The 19873-nt window shown below is 37.3% G+C and overlaps 2 protein-coding genes across 3 annotated transcripts; one reads left to right on the forward strand and one right to left on the reverse strand.

The window, feature by feature from the left end:
- Window positions 1-1019: 1019 nt before the first annotated feature.
- LOC103437616 (DNA-directed RNA polymerases II and V subunit 8A-like) lies at window positions 1020-8277 on the reverse strand. 2 transcript variants are annotated; one of them, XM_070822786.1, is made up of 9 exons: window positions 8141-8277; window positions 7777-7878; window positions 6837-6994; window positions 6525-6661; window positions 5086-6121; window positions 3055-4649; window positions 2731-2961; window positions 1491-2573; window positions 1020-1208 (listed from the first exon to the last, which is right to left on the reverse strand). In XM_070822786.1, the coding sequence occupies exons 2-5, from the start codon at window positions 7847-7849 to the stop codon at window positions 6007-6009; spliced, it is 483 nt and encodes a 160-aa protein (XP_070678887.1). In that variant the 5' UTR covers window positions 7850-7878; window positions 8141-8277; the 3' UTR covers window positions 1020-1208; window positions 1491-2573; window positions 2731-2961; window positions 3055-4649; window positions 5086-6006. The 2 variants fall into 2 exon arrangements, with proteins under 2 accessions (XP_070678887.1, XP_008374320.1); XM_008376098.4 differs by having other exon boundaries at window positions 1491-2961.
- A 118-nt stretch (window positions 8278-8395) lies between these two features.
- LOC103437617 (MICOS complex subunit MIC60, mitochondrial) lies at window positions 8396-13803 on the forward strand. The gene is made up of 10 exons (XM_008376100.4): window positions 8396-9064; window positions 9270-9407; window positions 9514-9663; window positions 9812-9889; window positions 10472-10564; window positions 10678-10797; window positions 11647-11724; window positions 11863-12042; window positions 13017-13118; window positions 13224-13803. Exons 1-10 carry the CDS (start codon window positions 8396-8398, stop codon window positions 13455-13457), a joined length of 1842 nt encoding a protein of 613 aa, XP_008374322.2. The 3' UTR covers window positions 13458-13803.
- Window positions 13804-19873: the final 6070 nt, after the last annotated feature.

A 19873-nucleotide genomic window follows, 5' to 3' on the forward strand; every position in this document is an offset into this window, starting at 1 on the left:
TACATTGTTGTTCAAAGTACCTTCGAACTGAAAAAGTGCGGTAAAAAAATCTCGACCCACGGTAGCCAATCCAAATAAGTCCAGTTTATCGCTGGTACACAAAAAAAATGATAGGTTGTTAGGGATATATGGACATTGAGTTCATATTCAATTGTTTGAATGACGACCGAAAGTGAACTTAACTCGACGAACCCACCTAACTCGTCAAGACGTCGACGAAAACCTCCACATCCGACTTTGGGATGATCCGTAAGGGCTTCGGGAACTCGACTGAATGACCATCACCAACTTTCCATCTTTTGTAGGATTCGAGAGAGGTGAAATGGTGCACCAATTGCAATCATTTACGCTTCTGCCACATTCTCTTACTAACACTGTTCTAAAAATCCGCACCTAGAGCCACCTAGACCTCGCCTAGGTGCTAAGTAGTTGGCCACCAACCCAATTAATGCCTAGGCATTTGAAAATTAAGAAAATGTGCGTAGACCTATTGAGGTGCCTGCCTAGACAACTCACTTAGACAGAAAATAGATAATTTTCCTTTTGCATTTTATTTTTTCAATAAATTGTAAGAGACTTGTTGAATACTTAAATAAACACACATTGTATGTTTGTTCCCCATATTTTCATTATGTTACCAAAAAGGGGCTCCAAACCAGATGGATTGGTGACCTAGTTCACGTCAGCGCCTTTGTCAATGTGGGTACCATGCTCGCTGACCTTTGTGTCCTCATCTTCCTTTCCAAGGTTGAAACTTGCTCTTCTCCCAACTCACCCACCACTCTAAACTGTAATATACGCAACTAGGGCTGGGTTCGGTTTGAATCGGTTCGGTTTTTTGCCAAAACCGAAACCGAACCGAAATTTCGGTTCGGTTCAGTTCGGTCCATTTTTTTTTCGGTTTTTTTTCGGTTCGGTTTTTTTCGGTTTCGGTTTTTTTCGGTTCGGTTTCGGTCCGGTTCGGTTTTTTTCATTATTATTATTATTATTATTATTATTATTATTTTAAGATATGGATATTGGTAAACTAGCCCAAAAGAGCACCTGCCAAACTGCCCAATAGATCCAACAAACAATACAGGCCCAAGCCATAAAATACAACAAAAGAAAACCTAGGGTTCTACTGCATCACCCGCCGCCAAGCATCCACAAACCCTCGCCACCAACCAACCGACGCCTCGCCGATTGTAACATCCGGCCACGAGCACCTGTCCGAACACAGCCAAACAGACGAGATCCAAGGGTTTAATAAAGAGTATAGATCCAAAGACCAAAGATCTCTACCACATAAATTCACGAACAACATCAGCCAATTTTTCTTCAAAAATTCACAAAGCATAGTCAACAAATAAATTCACACAGCATAGTCAACAAACCAAAGAAATAAAAACTATTAATCAATACACAAAAAAAACTACCATTTTCAGCACTCAAAGAATTAAACAAGAAACAGAAAAAAAAAAAAAAAAAAAAAGAAATTGAATACTTACTGTTAAAGAAATCCGGAGGAACAAAGATGGATGTCTGGACCGTGCGACCTCCATATGAATCCCAGATTAAAAAACTATTTGACTTGTATTTGAAAAGCAGAGATCGAAAGTTTATGGAGAAAGCAAGGAATATTAGACGAGGAGCAGAGAGAGAGGAAGAGAGGAAGAGAGGAAGAGAGGAAGGAGAGTTGAAGTGAGGAAGAGAAGAAGGAATGAAAGATTGAATGAGGAAGCAGAGAGGAAGAGCTGCGGATGGGAGAGAGGGAGAGAGAGAGTGAATGTTTGAGAATGAAAAGGTAAAGGGGGTGACGGCTGCTACTAGGGTTTGTAAGCTTTATAAATTTTATAAAACATTAAAGATTAGAATACCTATAAATATTATGCTGGTACAATCATAGCAATACAAACCCTACAGTCAAGTTGGCTTGAATGAGCTATCCCCAACCTGGACGGAAGGGGTTCGAACCTTCATTCCAGCAGGTTTTGAATATTTATCTTTTATTTTCATATTTCGGTTCGGTTCAGTCCGGTCCGGTTTTCATACCTAAAAAACCGAAACCGAACCAACCAATTTCGGTTCGGTTCGGTTCATCAGATTCGGTTCAGTTTTTTTTTCGGTTCGGTTTTTTTCGGTCTCGGTTCGGTTCGGTTGTCGGTTTTTTTCGGTTTTCGGTTTTTCCAACCCACCCCTATACGCAACAGTGATTGGGCAACATCGTTTGCGTTCTCAGCCTCAATTATCTCCAGCAAGTCGACATCAAAAGTAGGCAAATTCGTAGTGGGGGCTATGTCTTTTCCCCGATCCGACTTCCCTTCGCCGGCAGAGGTTTCAGGTTGAGGGGAAGTTGCAGTGAGATCTTTATAACCAGGTGGATGTTCCGGGGAACTGTCGACCTTCTCATCCTTGGGGACATTATATGTGTCCCACCCTGACCCTATCGACTTTTCAGGGGTCGGGGGCTTGTCAAACAATTTTCCATATGTCGCTTTGTAAATGTTAAAGCTCAGTAACTAACTTCATGCGGGCACGTCGCTCCTCCTCTAATGCCTCTATAACTGTCTTTAACCGAACTTCCATTGTCACTGAAAATTCTTCAAATTGTTGCTTAGAAACAAACTCAAACTTATGCGTATAAAAAACAATGATTTCATATCATAAGTCCACCAAAACCAATATCCAGTTAGAAACAATACATGCCTATAAATTCAAACTACAATTTACGGGGATTTATGTACTCACTGTTGACCGGGATGATGATGGCAACGCTCCCAAGTGTGTGTGGTATCCCTTCTTCGCCTTCCATTTGGGTCCAGATGAAGGCGTGGCCTTAGAGTCCTAATCAGCATCCGCAACACCTTTACTTTTGTCTTCTGGTGTTGCATCTGTACCAGCCTCAACATCATCAAATATGACATTCCAGTAAGGTGCCATCTTTTCTTCCTTGGTCGGAGTAATCGGGTGGACAACAACCTACATCGGACAAAATCGGTGTTGCATACATAAGTAAAACCAATTCAAAATACAAAATTCACTAAGTTTATTAAAACTCGAATAAACACATACCTTTTTTTTAGCAAAAATACTGCTATTCAGCTTGTGATGGGACGGATTTAGGTAGGTGTCCCAACAGCAAGTCGGGGGCAATAACTAAGGGTTCTCCGTGTGCACATTCGCATAGTTTTTTTACCTCAAGTACTACAATGTTTCAAACAACCAAATCTACAAAATTTAAAGCAATAATGTCAATAAATTGTAGCGAAAATGAAGGCAAAAGTGTGTTCAACTTATAAGAGTCCCGGACCGTTCCCCCAGTTTCTCTACAGATTTTTCTTTTACAACCTTGTGGCGGGTCAAAGCGGCTGCGGATATGCTTGGCATCAACACCTGGAATGATGCGGTTCTTTAGGGATATCTCTCCCATTTTTCTACATATTCTACCAATTGAAGCAGGTGGTAGTTAATGGCCAACTCCTTCTCCTTGCCCAAAACAACAAAGTGGACAAAGTACAGTAGACCGAGCTTGTACCTATCTTTTGGATGTTGGCACATGTTGAATTACTCCTTCGATTGTTTATAGGGTTATCTTATTCTTCCCCCTGAAATAGATGTCTCTAAGACAACATTCATCATCCTTCACTTTGGGAGGGGGGTGGGGAGGGATTCTCCAAAACTGAGTCCCGTCACCATACATAATTTGGGCCTCCTGAAAGTCGCAACATGTTCCCAAAAATGAAGGATAAGGTGTCACATCCTAGCCCGGGCCCCCACCATATCTCAGGCTCGACTCCCCCGTAACACGTTATTGTTCGTTTTGGGCCTCGATCATGCCCTCACGGTTTTGTTTCTGGGAACTCACACGAGAACTTCCTAGTGGGTCACCCATCCTGAGATTGCTCTCGGGCGAACTCGCTTAACTTCGGAGTTCCGATGGAACCCGAAGCCAGTGAGTTCCCAAAAGGCCTCGTGCTAGGTAGAGATGGGAATATACATATAAGGCTTACATGATCCACTCCCTTGGGTGATGTGGGATGTTACAATCCACTCCCCTTAGGGGCCCGACGTCCTCATCGGCACACATCTGGCCAAGGATTGGCTCTGATACCAACTTGTCACATCCCGGCTCGGGCCCCCACCACATCCTAGGCTCGACTTCGCCGTAGCATGATATTGTCCACTTTGGGCCCTAACCACACCCTCACGGTTTTGTTTTTGGGAACTCAAACGAGAACTTCCTAGTGGGTCACCCATCCTAGGATTGCTGTCGGGTGAACTCACTTAACTTCGGAGTTCCGATAGAACCCGAAGCCAGTGAGTTCCCAAAAGGCCTTATGCTAGGTAAAGATGGGAATATACATATAAGGCTTACATGATCCACTCCTCTGGGCAATGTGGGATGTTACAAAAGGAATCATCACGCACTTTATCCTTAATAGCTTAAGGATAACGTAGTGGGTAAGCTGCCCGAACCAGTCAATGTGATCCACATCAACCAAATGGCCAAATCATGAAGCTTCAAATTTGTTCAGTAGATCCTTTGTAAATCGACCTCTAATATTTCCCAGACACCCCGAGCATATGACAGACAAGAGATGGTTGCAGGAAACACCTCATGCGACGAACACACGAGTTCCGTCGGAGACACATATTTGACTTTAGAACTGCAATATTTAGAACATAAGCAAATCAATTAAATAAGATAAGCATGCACAGAGGATATGCACATCATATGCATATTGTCTGCCCAAATTAAACCAGTTCATCCACCAACTACAAGTATGACGAAAATCAACGCGTGCACAGGATATGCACAATATATGCACATAATATACATATACTATGCACAAATTTAATGAATTCATGAACCAAATTCAAGCGTGCCCAATATATAGACATGCACGGATTATGCATGCAGTATGCACGAATTGATGAACATATTTCAATCAATTAATTTCCACCAACCTCTAAACCACATGCACGATATAAATTAACATCAAACAACTTAACTGTACAAAACACTAATTCGCACCCAAAACCCAAAATTCCCAATTTTACATAACCTAGGTTCAAAAAATTAAATTTTATTTCAAAGCGTACCTCTTTTTGGATTTTGCCATTGAAATTTTTTGGAAAGGATGTGCAAATGCTAGGGTGGAAACATCTTTTTCAAATATTTCGAAAGGATGTGCAAATGCACAGTACAACAACTCCTAAATGTATAGAGTGGATGGAAAAGGTTGCGTTGGTCGGAAACTGGGGTGAAAAAGGGTTGCGTTGGCCAGAAATGGGGTAGAAGATGTTGCGTCGGTCGAAAATGGGGTGGAAGAAGGTCGCGCTATTTGGGGTTAGGGTTGTTGGAGCTAAGGGTTGGGCACCACATATTTTCGAACAAGGAGGAAGAAATGTGGATTTGGTTTGACAAATTAACCCATTTAAATACAAGGGCAATTAGGTCATTTCAAGGTTAAGAAAAATCCTATTTCTATCCAATTGTTGTGCAGAGCGTGCGCATGTTGTGTGCATATTTGAAATGTCCTCGAAGATTAAGAAATTATCCCATTTTGAAGTATTTCCCAATTTATTATGGTTTAATTAACAGAAAATATATCGACCAAAAGGTTTTAATTCTATTGTCGGACAATTTTCTTTTAGGGCATACAACCAACAAGGGCTAGATTTAAAACCGAAAAACCAACCAACCTAATTATGACAAACCGGCAAGTGTTTTTTTTTTTTTGGGACAAACGATATATCTACACTAAGGGGTGGGAGAGTGGGCTAAACCCCACAATGGACTAGCAATAATGTGATTCAAATTCGTCTTAGCGATAATCAAATCTAAGACCTCTTACTTACAAGTGAAGAGAAATACCACTAAATCATAATACTAAACGACACTATATATATATATGAGAATGCAAAGTCGCAGCGTTAAAGAAACGCAAAAGTTGAAATTCGACCTATTTAAAAGGGAAATACAGTAACAGTAACATAGAAAGTTTCAATGATGCGATGAAATCATATCAATTTCCTTATAAGCAAAAATAAGTTCTGATCAATCGTAAACTTAGTACAACTCGAAGGATCTCCTTTCAGCATCATCTGAAGCCCACCAAATGAAGCATATACCTCCCTGAACCCAATCACAAAAACCCAGTCAAACGCATGCATTTTAGTAAGGTAACCGCAAAGCCGTTAAACGATTAGAACATTTTCATCTCTTTTATCTCTTGACAATTTGTTTTCAAGAAAACGTAAGATGACAGCAATATATCAGACATCAAATGGATCTCGACCTTTATATGATTTTTAAAACAAGAGCGCTACTTGCATATATCACAAGCAATCCCTAAATGATATCCAAAAAAATGAATCCCACTAAACCAGAAGCATGCCAGTAACGTTCACCCTGCATGAGAGAGAGTGCCTCTGCGCGTGTTGAGTCATGAGCTCAACACGCAAATAAGAAACCTCGAAGGTTGCAAAAAAACAAAAAAACAAAAAAAAAAAAGATGTTTGAGAATTATGTCACGTACACTTTGACATCAGTCTTTGAACCTTCAACTGAAGCCTTCGGTTTTCCTTTTGAAGATTCTGAACATGCTGTTGACATTTTATACAGCAATCCATGCATTATATATTCAAATTTGTCGGCAAGAGATTTCTGCTCAACCTGCCAAAGATACATGGGAGGTACGAGAGCTAATCAGACATGAACAACATGTCCCCTCTATGTTTTCAATCTACCAACCCACGAGTTTACATCAAAATTCAATATCTCAGAGTTAATATGTATTTCCACTCCAAAAGGAATATCGGACACTAGAAATCAATGCAAAGTAGAGTACCTGTCCACGTTTTCCAGTAGCAGTTGCTCCGCTCCACTCAAGTGTGGGAGACAGCACCATCAAGAATTTGTCCTTTGCATGCATAGGATATATCTCCGTATTCACATCAAGGAGCAGCACCACACCATGCTTCTCACTCTGTGCTACAATCCGGGAAACTAAGGAAGCAAAAATCCAAATTTAATCAAAGTACCAAAAGAGCATTAGAACAGATTTCAAAGGAGTTGAAGGGCTTATTGATCATGCCATTGCCAGCCAAACTAATACTTGGAAAAGGCGTTTTCCCAACAATGTGAGGGTTGGCAACAATAAACCACTTTTAGACAATTTATTAGGTGGGGGGATAATGTCTCATAGCCCGAAAGGATCGACCACTAAACAGAGTGCCGATTAAATTTCTATATATTTACAAATTGCAAAATTCATTCTAGTATAAATCAAATAGACCTCATTTCTCTTTCTTATTGTTCGTCTACATAAAAAAGTCCGTTCATTGTAGTTTTTTTTTTTTTTTTGAACAAACGATATTATCTACACTAATGGGGAGGGAGTGGGTTTTAGCCTCATAATGGGATAGCAATAATGTGGTTCAAATTCGCCTTTGGCGAGAATCGAACCTAAGATCACCCACTGACAAATGAAGAGGAATATCACTAGACCATAGTATTAAGCGGTCAGTTCATTGTAGTTTGAATCCAATAGAAATCAATTCTACTACGACACAAAAAAGAAATACAATGTCCACACACACATTTAACAACAACGAGACTCAGAGTAATGCATATGAGGACCATAATTATGCTAAAACAGGATTAGATGGAAATAAATTTCAGAGGCAGATAAATGCATCTAATGAAGATTGAAAAATGAAATTGTCTGGATCTGCAAGTGGCAATGACGAGAGAGAGAGAGAGCAAGAAGCAGCTAGTTAGAAGCAAACCTTTGTCAAATTTTTTGCCATCTGGGTCCACTTTCTCAATGCTAAATATATCATCGAATAGGAAATCGACCATTCTTACTCAAAGTTTGTGCTCAAAGTGACCTACATAATCATGAAATTAAAGAAATTATAGAAATTAAAGCCTCATAAAACAGTAAAAAGAATGATACTTGAAGCTTTGTAGAACGCAAATGTACAAAAGTGGTTCTGGGTTTCTCCTAAATTTCAAGCAACTCCAAACCATATGCAAACAATTAACAAAAACCCAAAAACATAGACCCATCTCTGAAACTGTTCAAGTGAGAAGAACCCACCAACAAAATCACAAAACTAACTGAATACAGAGAGAGAGAGTTAGGGTTACCAAGCTAAGAGATGGAGAGGAAGAATTAGGAGTTGGGCGGGAGAGAGAGGACGAGAGAGCTCAGAGAGGTACTTAGGGCTTCTTTCTTATTTATTTACGTACCCGGCCCAGAACCGAAACGATTCGTTTTCCCAATTTATTAGTTTGCTACTCCGCCCCTCCCCACCCACCAGTCACCACCACTACCACCACGAGACACCTTCACTTCACCGCCCCCCCTCTCTCTCTCTCTCTCTTCTCTCACATCACAAATCCATGTTGCGAAGGTCAATTCTGCAGATTGCGTCTCGTCGTGGGGTTAGAAGAAGGATTCCGAGGCCGATTACAAGGGAATTCTCCGCCGCAGCCCCCAAAACTGCTTCCCACCACCCTGGCGATGCAGCCAATCCGCCGCCGCCGGGAAACGGCGGTTCCAGCGCCAAAATTTTCCTCGGAAGCGCTGCCGTTGGTGCTGGGCTTGTGGCAGCTTACAAAACCGGGTATCTAGACCCAATTTTTGGTGCCAAAGAGAAGAGTGATTCGGTTAAGGATGCTGCCATTGGTTTGGAGGATCACAAACATGTAGAAGAAGAAAAACATGATGAAGAAAGAGCTGGCATTGCCGAGGAGAAGGTCGAAACGCGTTCGGATGTTCCCAATGTTGAGGGTTTGAGTGGAAGCGATGGCGAAAACCCGCAGTCTCAAGTGGATGAGGATAATAAAGCTGAGAGTGACATCACAAGTGAGAAAGGTTTGCCTGAGCATTCCCAAAATATAAATCTTGGGTCATCATCTGAAGGGAATGTAGACGTGAAGAGTGCAGGGGAAAAAACTAGTGTGGAGATAAATGAGGCGCCCGTAGTTTCCCAGACTAGTGCAGATCAGCAAGAGAAGGAGGCGAAAACACCGCCACCTCAACCGGATATTGTACAAGACAAGGCAGAGGTAGTTCTCATTTGGGTTCCCTTTAACAATTTTAAGTACTTGTGGATATTGAATGCCGATAATTTAGGCTGCACTTTCCACTTAAACTTGATGTATCACAAGAATTATATGTAGAAACAATTGTCAATTAGACGTTAACATCGAAGAGAGCTTATTTGAATGGGTTTTAAATGCAGTTGCTTTTGGTGAAACTTTGTTTTTACAGGTTGCATTAGGTATTGATGAAGAGCCATCAGGTTCTCTCCTCAAGGCATATCATCTGAAGGACGAGGTCGATGAAGGCATCAAAATTACTAATAGGGAGGATGGTATTGAATACAATAACTTTCCTAATGAAAAAGAGGTAGTTATAAGCACTTTTTCTTCTTCCCATTTCATGCATATTGATGTTGTAATATCAAAGGGATTGTCCAATTGTATCACTGAATTCTGGTTCTCTGGATCAATAGGCTCTCGATGCAATCGAAGGGCTAAATGATGCGTACATATCTAAAGATGGAAAGTTAGTTCTCGACTTCTTACAAACCATTCATACTGCTGAGAGAAGGCAAGCGGAGTTAGATGCTCATGTTTTTGCAGAAGAAAAGAGAATGTTAAAGGTTTCTACTGTTACTTACAAGAATTTATTGTTCACTTTGCTTTATAAGACTAACTAGAGTTGTGGGGAGCTCTTTAGTATTCATAAATTGACAAGAATTTATGGTACTTTTGTACTATTCATAAACTTGACTACCTAGCTCACCACAGGAGAAGTATGAAAAGAAACTAAAGGATGCTGCGGCCAGGGAATTGATGCTCGCAGAAGAGGCAGCAATGCTAGACAAGGTTCAAGAGCTTTGTCATATATCTGATTTGTTTTATTTTCAATAGACTATCTTCTTGTTGCTTTTTTCATTTGGAGCCTTGACTGGGAGGACACCTTGTATAAATTGTGTACTACAATAATTCCATGCAATACTAAATGACCATGCTAGTTGACCTGTTTTACTAGTCATCCCATTATCTCACTAGCATAGTGGCATCTTTTGTCTGCTTGTGAAGAGTCTAGTCTGTAATTTGTTATACTGATCTCTATGCAAGTAAAAGATGCATATTGTTGGTCTAGAAAATGGTCATTTCTTTGCTCAAATCTATAGGATACATATCCTGTTGGAAGACTAGTGTTGTCAAGCACGAGGAGTGGAGATAGGTAACCAGCATATGCACAGAGTTGTATATATTCTTCACCACCCCCAGATCCAGTAATCCTGATTATTCAGGACCGACCTACAAATAGCTTTTATTTACTTCAATGCAGCTATTGTTCTTACTTTTATTCCAACCGTCCATAGGAAATAAGTACTTATACTTTATAGGGAAATTTATAGTTTTTTCTTTTCTTTTTTTTTTTTGGTGGTGTTTTTTCAGGAATTAAAGAGAGAGAGGGCAAAAGCAGCTGCTGCACTCAAGTCACTTCAAGAAAAGCTTGAAGAGAAATATAAGACAGAACTTGAGCACAAGGTGCACAATTGCTTTGGTGCTGTCATTTTTTGTTTTATTTTATCTTTTTGTCTTTATGGTGCATCAGCGTATTATGACTGGTAAATTGAAATTGATACTTGAAGTAAATGCAGGAAAGTGAAGCTGAAATGAAGTTAAAGAAGGTTGAGGAATTAGCAAAAGCGGGACTGGCAGCAACAATTGCAAGAGAGAAGGCATCCCAAATTGAGAAAATGGCAGAAGCAAACCTTCATGTAAGATTACTGCTCAAGTCTCCTAAGGATGGTTCAAAACAGCTAAATGTGGATTTATGGTCTTACTTTCATGTTCATTTTGTATTAAAAGTTTAAACCGTCTAAAAAAAGTTTCAGTGAGAATTGTGATATTGATCTTGATGAGATAATTTGAATCCAGAAAAGTTGCTGTGTCATCTACAACAATTGATTGTATAGTACTCAGAAAATGAACTCACTTCACCCATGTCAGTGGTCACTTGAAGTTGTATTTTAGGAATGGAACAAAACAATTGGGGGGAACTGTAATAGGTGCCAGGATACAATTTCGTTTTTACAGAAGGTCCATTTTTCGTTTCTTACATGAAATGCAACACCAATTTTGCAGGCCAAAAATTTATTGGTGTAAAATGCTCTAGCTATTTATACATAATATTTTGGTCCCTTTTTTTCTAGGGGTGTGCTATCCACACACCTCTTTTTACTTCTCATACACCCCTTGTTAATTTTTGTCCTTTGATCTTCAATTCATCTAATTCGACGGTCGAAAATTAAAAGGGTGTGTCAGAAGTAAAAAGAGGTGTGCTATCCACACACCCCTTTTTCTATACTATAAGCCTCTCTTTAGGGCTGAAAATTCATAAAAGAATTAGTAAATGAAATCACACCTAATGGTCCCCATATGATCTTTTCAAAGGGTTAAAGCATGCAGGCTTCAGTATTATACAACTTTGCGATATTAACTGATGAATTTAGCTTAAATAGATTATTCCTGGGATGTACATAGTGTGTTTGTGTGTATGAATGTATCTAATTAGTGATTGATGAATTTGTCCACTACGAAATCTGATGTTTAGGTTCTTTTTGTAGATAAATGCCTTGTGTGTGGCATTCTATGCAAGATCTGAAGAAGCTCGTCAGACTCACTCTGCTCACAAATTTGCTTTGGTGAATATTATTATTATCTTTCCCATTCACTTCCTTTGTATTTTTTTTTTAAGAGAACATAATCTTATTCATACCCCATCAGTGATTTTTCTAGCCTTGAAGTTTTATCCTATCAATGATGTGTTGTGGGTATTGCAGGGAGCACTTGCACTAGATGATGCACTTTCAAAAGGATTGCCAATTGAGAGAGAAATAGAGGCTTTGCACACTTACCTTGAAGGCATTGATAAAGATTCAATTTTGGATGTGGTCCTATCATCTCTTCCTGAAGAAACACGAAGGAATGGCACAGATACCTTATTGCAATTGAATCAGAAGGTTAGTAGTTCTTTTCTTACTTTTCATTACATATTTTTTAGTGGAGATCGTTACCCTTATGATCAACTGTCAACTATTATCACCCTTATGTAACCTTTTACTTTTACTGTTGAACTTGGCTTTTGTCCCCTCTAGCTAATGGTAAAGAAAGACCATACCTCTTAATATAGTTGATGGAAGGAAGTATTTTCCTCCTGGAAAGTTTGATTGCACAACATTGAAGTGCTAGTAATTCGTTGCATTTCTAAGTTTTTTGACATAAAGCTGTTTGCTAAAGTTATGCTCAAGTTTTGCCTCAGAATTCATACATCATTTTAGAGCAACAGGCTACAGATGCATAACATATTTTAAGTTACTACCCCGTGAAAGACGTCTTAAGTTTTTCAAAACTGTTGATGACATGTTGTCTACTTCTTCATTTATAAGCAAGGATTCTGAGGAAATTGCCCCATCCGCCATTTTGAAGACATGACTTTTGGACTTAACTAGGCTGATATTGATAAAGTTTTGTTGTAGGCGAGGGTCTTTTTAATCTATTGCATTCACTTCATATGCCTGGAATTTAGACAATGTCATTCCTTGTTTCTAATATATTTTTTAGTTGTGAAAATATGTAAGATTAAAATTTAATATGCTTTATCGAGGACCTATTGACTAAACTTTTTAAATATCCTTAAATGTTTGTTCGGTCACTTGAGTTCCATTTCTTGAGATTATAAATTTGCCTTGGCTATTTCCTTATTAAATGCATAAAGGTACAGGTTCACTTTGAGCAATATCCTGACTTAGAGAGTGTCTACATGAAAAATGGATGAGTTATTAATTGAAGTTTCCTCAGATACATGAATTCTTGCCATTTTTAGTATGAACTATGAAGTTCTGTGAACTGAAAATAGTTGAGTGCTTCAAGTTGTGATTTGTGAATTCTGAAAATCGTAGTAAGAATGTAATGCTAAACTTAATTCTCGGTGCAGTTTGATGCCTTGAAAGGGACAGTGCGGCACCTCAGCTTAATCCCTCTTGGTGGTGGTGGCATTTTGGCACATTCCTTGGCACATATTGCATCCTGGTTGAAGGTAAGTAGATATGAGGTCTGGGTTTCCATACTAAATTCACTACTAGTCTAGTATAAATCAACTTATTGGAGTGCTTGGTGTACATGCCCTCGGGATTTTGTATAGGTGAAGGAAGTGGACCACTCAGGGGACGGAATTGAGTCCATTATCAACAAAGTGGAGTACTACCTAGCTGAAGGAAAGATAGCCGAAGCAGCAGAGGCACTTGAAGAAGGAGTGAAAGGCACCCAAGCAATGGGAGTAGTGAGTGAATGGGTGAAGCGTGCTAGGAATAGGGCTATCACAGACCAAGCTCTAACGCTTCTCCAATCATATGCTACTTCTATCAGCGTTACATAAAGTCCATTTCTCAACTACACATACTGAGCCTACCATGTTAAAATGGAGGGCCTAACGCTTTGAGAGATACGTAAAATGCCATTCGATCGAGTGTTGTACTTCTCCATAATTGTTTAAACAAGCGAATAATCCAGTTCAATGTGTTACCAGCAGAAAGAGTGAAAATGTCCGTTCTTTTCATGCAGGGTCACTGCCATGGGAAGTTTCCGGATCGTCCCTTTGAGTGGCATTTTGTTTCAGTTGCTACAAGTTTTGCATATAGTCAGTGCTTCAGGACTTTCTTGAAACAGAAGCGACCCAGGTTGTGCACAAGATGAATAAATGAAATTGTTCTCTTTTTGAGTAACTATGCTATTTGAACACCATCATGTGCTAGGGGTTCCTGTTAAGTTCGTTATTAATTTTTATGTAATAAATTGTTTACTCTTTGGTGTCCTTAAGGACTTTTTGATAATTATTTCATTTTCAATTTTTTTTAACACTCATTTGGTAACTATTTTCAGTGTTTTCAAATAAAAAATAAAAATTGAAAATAAAATGTTCATTAAAAGGCCTAAGGCCTGGTTTTTTAAGAGCACCTTACTAAAAAATCTAGAACATCAAATGTATTTGGTAAAACAAAAAAAAAAAAAAGTATTTTTTTAAGAAACTGTTGTCAATGACAGTAGAAAGCATAGAAAAGCAAAAACATAGTAATCAATGTTTATTTAATAAAATTCTCAAATGACAAGTATATCCCCACATATTTTATAAAAATACAATCATTGTCTTTATATTATTCTCTTTGAAAATTATTAAATCACATTAAATATCATATTTTTAATCATTTATCATATTCACATCAATTTATATAAAATTTTATCAAATATCCAGACATTTTTTTTTTTTGGTTAAAAGAACTTTTACATAAAATAAAATAAAGTTTATTAAACACTCAATAAATTTATTTTACAACTGTTTATTCTCACAGCACAATAGAACCTCTTTTTTTAAACCCAACCTTCCTTTATTTATATGAAAATGAGGCCCACCAATTATTTATAACATATGGGTTTAAAAATATTACAAAACCAACATTTTAAGCCGTAAAATTTTATACATAAATCCATATATTCATACTTATAATTATTTAATTAATAATTATGTTTTTTTTCTTCTATGTGCATAAGCACTTATATATATATATATATATATATATATATATATATATATATATATAAAGTAAATTTATTTAAATCTGTTTAGGCCCCATCTAGATGCTTAGGCGCTAGGTCTCAACCTACCCGCCTGACTAGCGCCTAGCGTATTTTAGAACCATGCATCATATCACCCTATCAATGCCTTATGATTCGTTTGGATGTGCTTTTAAAATAATTGAAAGCGATTTTAGAGAAAAAGTTTTGGATTTCAAAAGCACTTGAAGTGTTTTCTGCAAAAAGCACCAGTTATGTGCCTCTTTCAGGAAGCACTTTAAATGTTTTTTTAGAATTTACTTGTATTTTTACTAAAAATTGGTTCCAAAAACATTTTCATCAAAAACACCTTCAGTCATTTTAAAAGCACATACACACAAGCTGTTAAACTCTTTCCCTCTCTTCTCAGTTGCACCCACGTCTACTTTTTTTTTTTCACTTTTTCTAACTTCCCCAATTCACTAATTTTTATACATAAATTGACTTTAATTAAATTGACTTTTTTATAATTTTAAATCACACACATTGTATCTAGTACAATTTATGAAAGGACACTTATATCCCAACTTTAATGAATAAAAAAATTGAATAAATAAATAAAGGAACTCATTTTGACTTTTGAAGAAGCTTAAATTAAACTAAATGCAAATGTCAAAGAAACGCTAAAGATTTATAGTTGAGCATTGTTTTGTATTGTTTATAATAGGAGAATATTACAAACTATCCCATTTTTTTCTTGCCTTATAATTCATATAAGGATTATTACGTGTGGTAGCCAAAATTCATTTGTCCTAGAGAGGACGTTACTTGTTGGTTTCGAATTTGTTTTTTTGGTAAGAATCGAATATAAGGTCTTTCACTGACAAATGAAAAAAGAATATCATCAGATTGTTATTACCAAGTGGCGTGTGGGTTGAGAGTTAAATGGAAGAGGGGATGCCTCTTCGTGAATCGCACTGACAAAGGTGACACATCTACTAGGCAATGTGCGCTTTATGCCTCATGTAAAACGATACGTTGGGTCACCCTTTCTAAGCATAGATGGCAGGCTGAGTAGGCCAACTGAGGTCCAAGAAGGGTTCCATTAGTTCAAAAGGGCCTGATAAGACAAGATCTAGTAGAATCTTTAAGAAATAATAATTCTTACACTCATGGCCCATACAAGGTCATGATCGTCGATGTTGTTAAAGTTGTATTTGGTATATGAGAAATCATTTCCTTTCTCATATTTGATAAATCCGAAATATGTCTCTTTTTTCATATTTACTTTCTCATCTTTACTAAACATGGAAATAAGAAAATATATTTTCCATTCTTAAGAAGAGGCATGGAAAATTATTTCCCATGGATTCATTCTCGTGCATCAAACATACTCCTAAAAGAAACTCCTAACTAGGCCCCTCATCTCTTTTCCCTTAGCAACCTTTGTGGCTAAAAGGGCAGAACCGCATGGGGTTCAAACTAACCACTTAGGGAGCACCATGCGTGCGCTTATAAATCATTTTCAACTTCATGTCTAGCTCTATATAAAGGCATGCTCATACACAATGACAGTTAATTATTCGTTAGCCAAGAAACTCATAGCTTAATAATCATTTTCTTACCGTTACGACTAACTTATGTATTGAAGAACCTTTGGCTCACACCACAACAATGAGACAAGGCCTTATGTGTGTTTTCATTTTTTATTGTATGAATCTCAGAATAATTTTACGTTTGTGTGAAATTTATTCTTCACAACAAGAACGTTGAATTATACTTTTCTTTTCAATTTTTATTTAAAAAGAAAGATGCATAAATTAAAAACATGCATGTTTTCAATTTTTATTTAAAAAGAAAGATGCATAAATTAAAAACATGCATGTGGCAGATTCTTCTTAACTTAGGTGCAGCCTGCAAGCATCACGCATGACATGAGAGAAGAAACATCCACATCTGACAGCGAAGATGGTGTGGTGTGGTTACACTATTAAATTATTAAATTATTAACTAATTAATTGTTAGTGTGAGTTATCAATCACAATCGTAATTGGTTGTGAAATCAAACTCACATGAAATCTTTTCTACATTAAAAATGAAAAGAACATGGCCCATGGTGGTCACCACAGGGCCCCACCTCACACACCCACACATACAATACAACGTATCAACACAAAGATAATTTCTTCTCAACTAATTTCTTCTCAACAGTACATATGGTGTATTGTGATTGAAGGGCTTGAACCATGTTACCATTCGATCAAATCAATTTGTTTCTTTGACTTGGAAGACTTGATAAGGGGTGCCATTAGAATAATACTTGGGATACTCAAATGATGAGTAAAAGTTCATATTCAAAATTGTTTATTGTCGATTCATAGAATTTGATTAGAACTGTTTACATTATAAATCACTCTATAAATATCGTCTCTGCAAAAAATCACTTAAAACTAAGGTTGTTTAATCATTAAACTGTATAAAAACAGATGAATGAAATTAATAAAAGCATTACGAACTATCTATGTATATGCTGTAATAGATTGGCTAAACAACCTTAGTTTTAATTCATTTTTGGTAAAGATGATCTTTACATAATGATTCATAATATGAACGATTCTGATCATAAGTACAAACTTATGTAATTTGAATTCGAAGAATTATGAATAAAAATTCCAATTTATCCTTAAGTAGTCAAGCATCGGCCGTGCCTTCAAGAGCCTTGAAGTTAGAGATCATGGCTTATGACTGGAATATGATTATTCGACTTCTTATCTCATCACTATTCTTGAGGGATCAGTATCAGTCATAATCTGAATAATATTGGGTCTTCTAATTTTCCACTTTTGTAACTTAAATAAAAAAAAAGATTTTATAACATATCACCCATTTTCTACAAGCCACAATAATATATATTTATATAAAAGTTAGCATTTATACAAAGTGGGGCAACAAAGTACTTTACTTTCAATGTGCTAGCCATAACTAAATATCGAACATACGATACTCGTCTCATCCACACGTGAGTCGAACTTTAGCCTGTAGTAGAGACAAAATAATACTATACCCAAACTCTCTAATCCAATTAGTACAAGGAGGAAATGTTTTGTAACATCCCACATCGTCTAGAATAGTGGAAATGTTTTGTAACATCCCACATCGTCTAGAATAGTGGATCATGTAAGCCTTATATGTATATTCTCATCTCTACCTAGCACGAGGCATTTTGGGAGCTCACTGGCTTCGGGTTCCATCGGAACTCCGAAGTTAAGCAAGTTCGCGAGAGAGCAATCTCATGATGGGTGACTCATTAGGAATTTCTCGTCTGAGTTCCCAGAAACAAAACCGTGAGGGCATGGTTGGGGCCCAAAACGGACAATATCATGCTACGGCAGAGTCGAGTCCGAAATGTGGTGGGGGTCCGGACCGGGATGTGACATGTTTAGTACTCATCTTCAGCCACAAAACATGACATATATTGCACAGCTTCGATTTACATCCTTGTCGAAATTTTGGAAGCCCGGCTGCTACGTCTCAATCCCTTTTCACAGGTCCTACAGAAAATGCCAACAAACAAGAGGAACTATTTGAGAAATGAACTTTCAATTATTTGGTTTGCCAAAGAAAACACCATGATTTCACTTTGGAATCACACAAATTGCTGCTGTCTCCTTCCTTAATGACTGACCAATTGGTTTTTAAGTCTGACTTTCCAAGTGCTGACAGGAACGATAAAATTAGGGTGATGTTACATATTCATTTTTACTTGTCACACATTTTTTCGATTTTTTGCTGTTGAATCAAATGAATTGAAGAACATCAATGGAGAAAACTTAATAAGAGTGTGTGAATAACACTACCTTAAAATCAAGCCTGACAAAAAGCTTAGTAAATGGGGTATTTTGGAGGATAAATTAGAAATCTAGACTTTTTAATGCGAAATTCTCCTCTTGTAAAATACTGTATATAATTAGTCCAAGTTAGGATGGAACTTTTTATAACTAAAAGAAGGTTTAGTGGTCACTTAGTACTACGGTCTAGTAGTATTCCTCTTCACTTGTAAATAAGAGGTTTTAGGTTTGATTCTCGCCAAAGACGAATATGAACCACATTATTACTAGTCCATTGTGAGACTTAGCCCACCCCCTTCCCTTAGTATATATAATATTGTATTTAAAAAAAAAAAAAAAAGGTCTAGTGGTGTTGTCACTTAGTACTCTAGTCTAGTGATATTCATCTTTACTTGTAAGTGAGAGGGCTTGGTTTGATTATCGCCAAAGGCGATTTTGAACCACATTATTATGGTTTGCCCATTGTGAGACTTAATCCACTCCTCCACCCATTTGGCGAGAATCAAATATAAAACCTCTCACTTACAAAAAAAAAAAAAATTAGGAAAGGTTGAATAATAATTAGTTAAAGTTGTATGATTCCTTAACCTTATTAGGTGTATCTACTTGTGTATTCCACCAGTAATTGCCTTCTATTGATAAAATATTAAGTTGCCATAATATTCCAGCCAACTTAGAAAGAGAAAGAGTATCACATCAAGCGAGACAGATGTGCTTCGGCTCGGCTTTAAACTATTCAGCCCAATTTTATAATTTTGTATTATCACCCAAACATTATGTACTCTGCCAAATTGTACAGGTTTCTTTTTGCGAAATGAAAAACTATAGAAATTGGCAAAATTATTCGTCAACGTTTTGCATAACAATTTTTTTCGTTCGTAGATATAAAAACGTGTGAAAATGTGTTCGTTAGACATTTTTGTGAAAATAAACTTAGAAAACAATATTTAACTTAAGTTTTGTAGAAAATCAAATTGATAATTTTTCTATTTTTTCAATAATAGTTTTCAAAATAATAGCAGATAAAATATACAATATCCATATGGCGATTTACTGCAATTGCGCAAATCAATCATGTATTTACACTCTAGTGAGGGTTTGATGCCCAATGATTCTCTTTCTCCTAACAATAGCTATTTATCTACTAATGCTATCACTCTACTAAAAAACATTATAAAATAAAGTTCGAGTTTAATAAAAAAAAAAATCATGTATGCCACCACTACCATCACCATCATGATCACCAACGCCGCAACCATCTTTGACATCACCACCTCCCACCAACACCATCAACATATTCTACACCGCCACTACCCTCGCTAGCATGGCCACCACTACCTCCACCATCTCACCATTGCCATAGTCTCGCCTTCACCACCGTCACTTGCAACTCCGC

Source organism: Malus domestica, chromosome 01 (genome assembly GCF_042453785.1).
Source record: "Malus domestica chromosome 01, GDT2T_hap1".
Classification (NCBI taxonomy): Eukaryota; Viridiplantae; Streptophyta; class Magnoliopsida; order Rosales; family Rosaceae; genus Malus; species Malus domestica.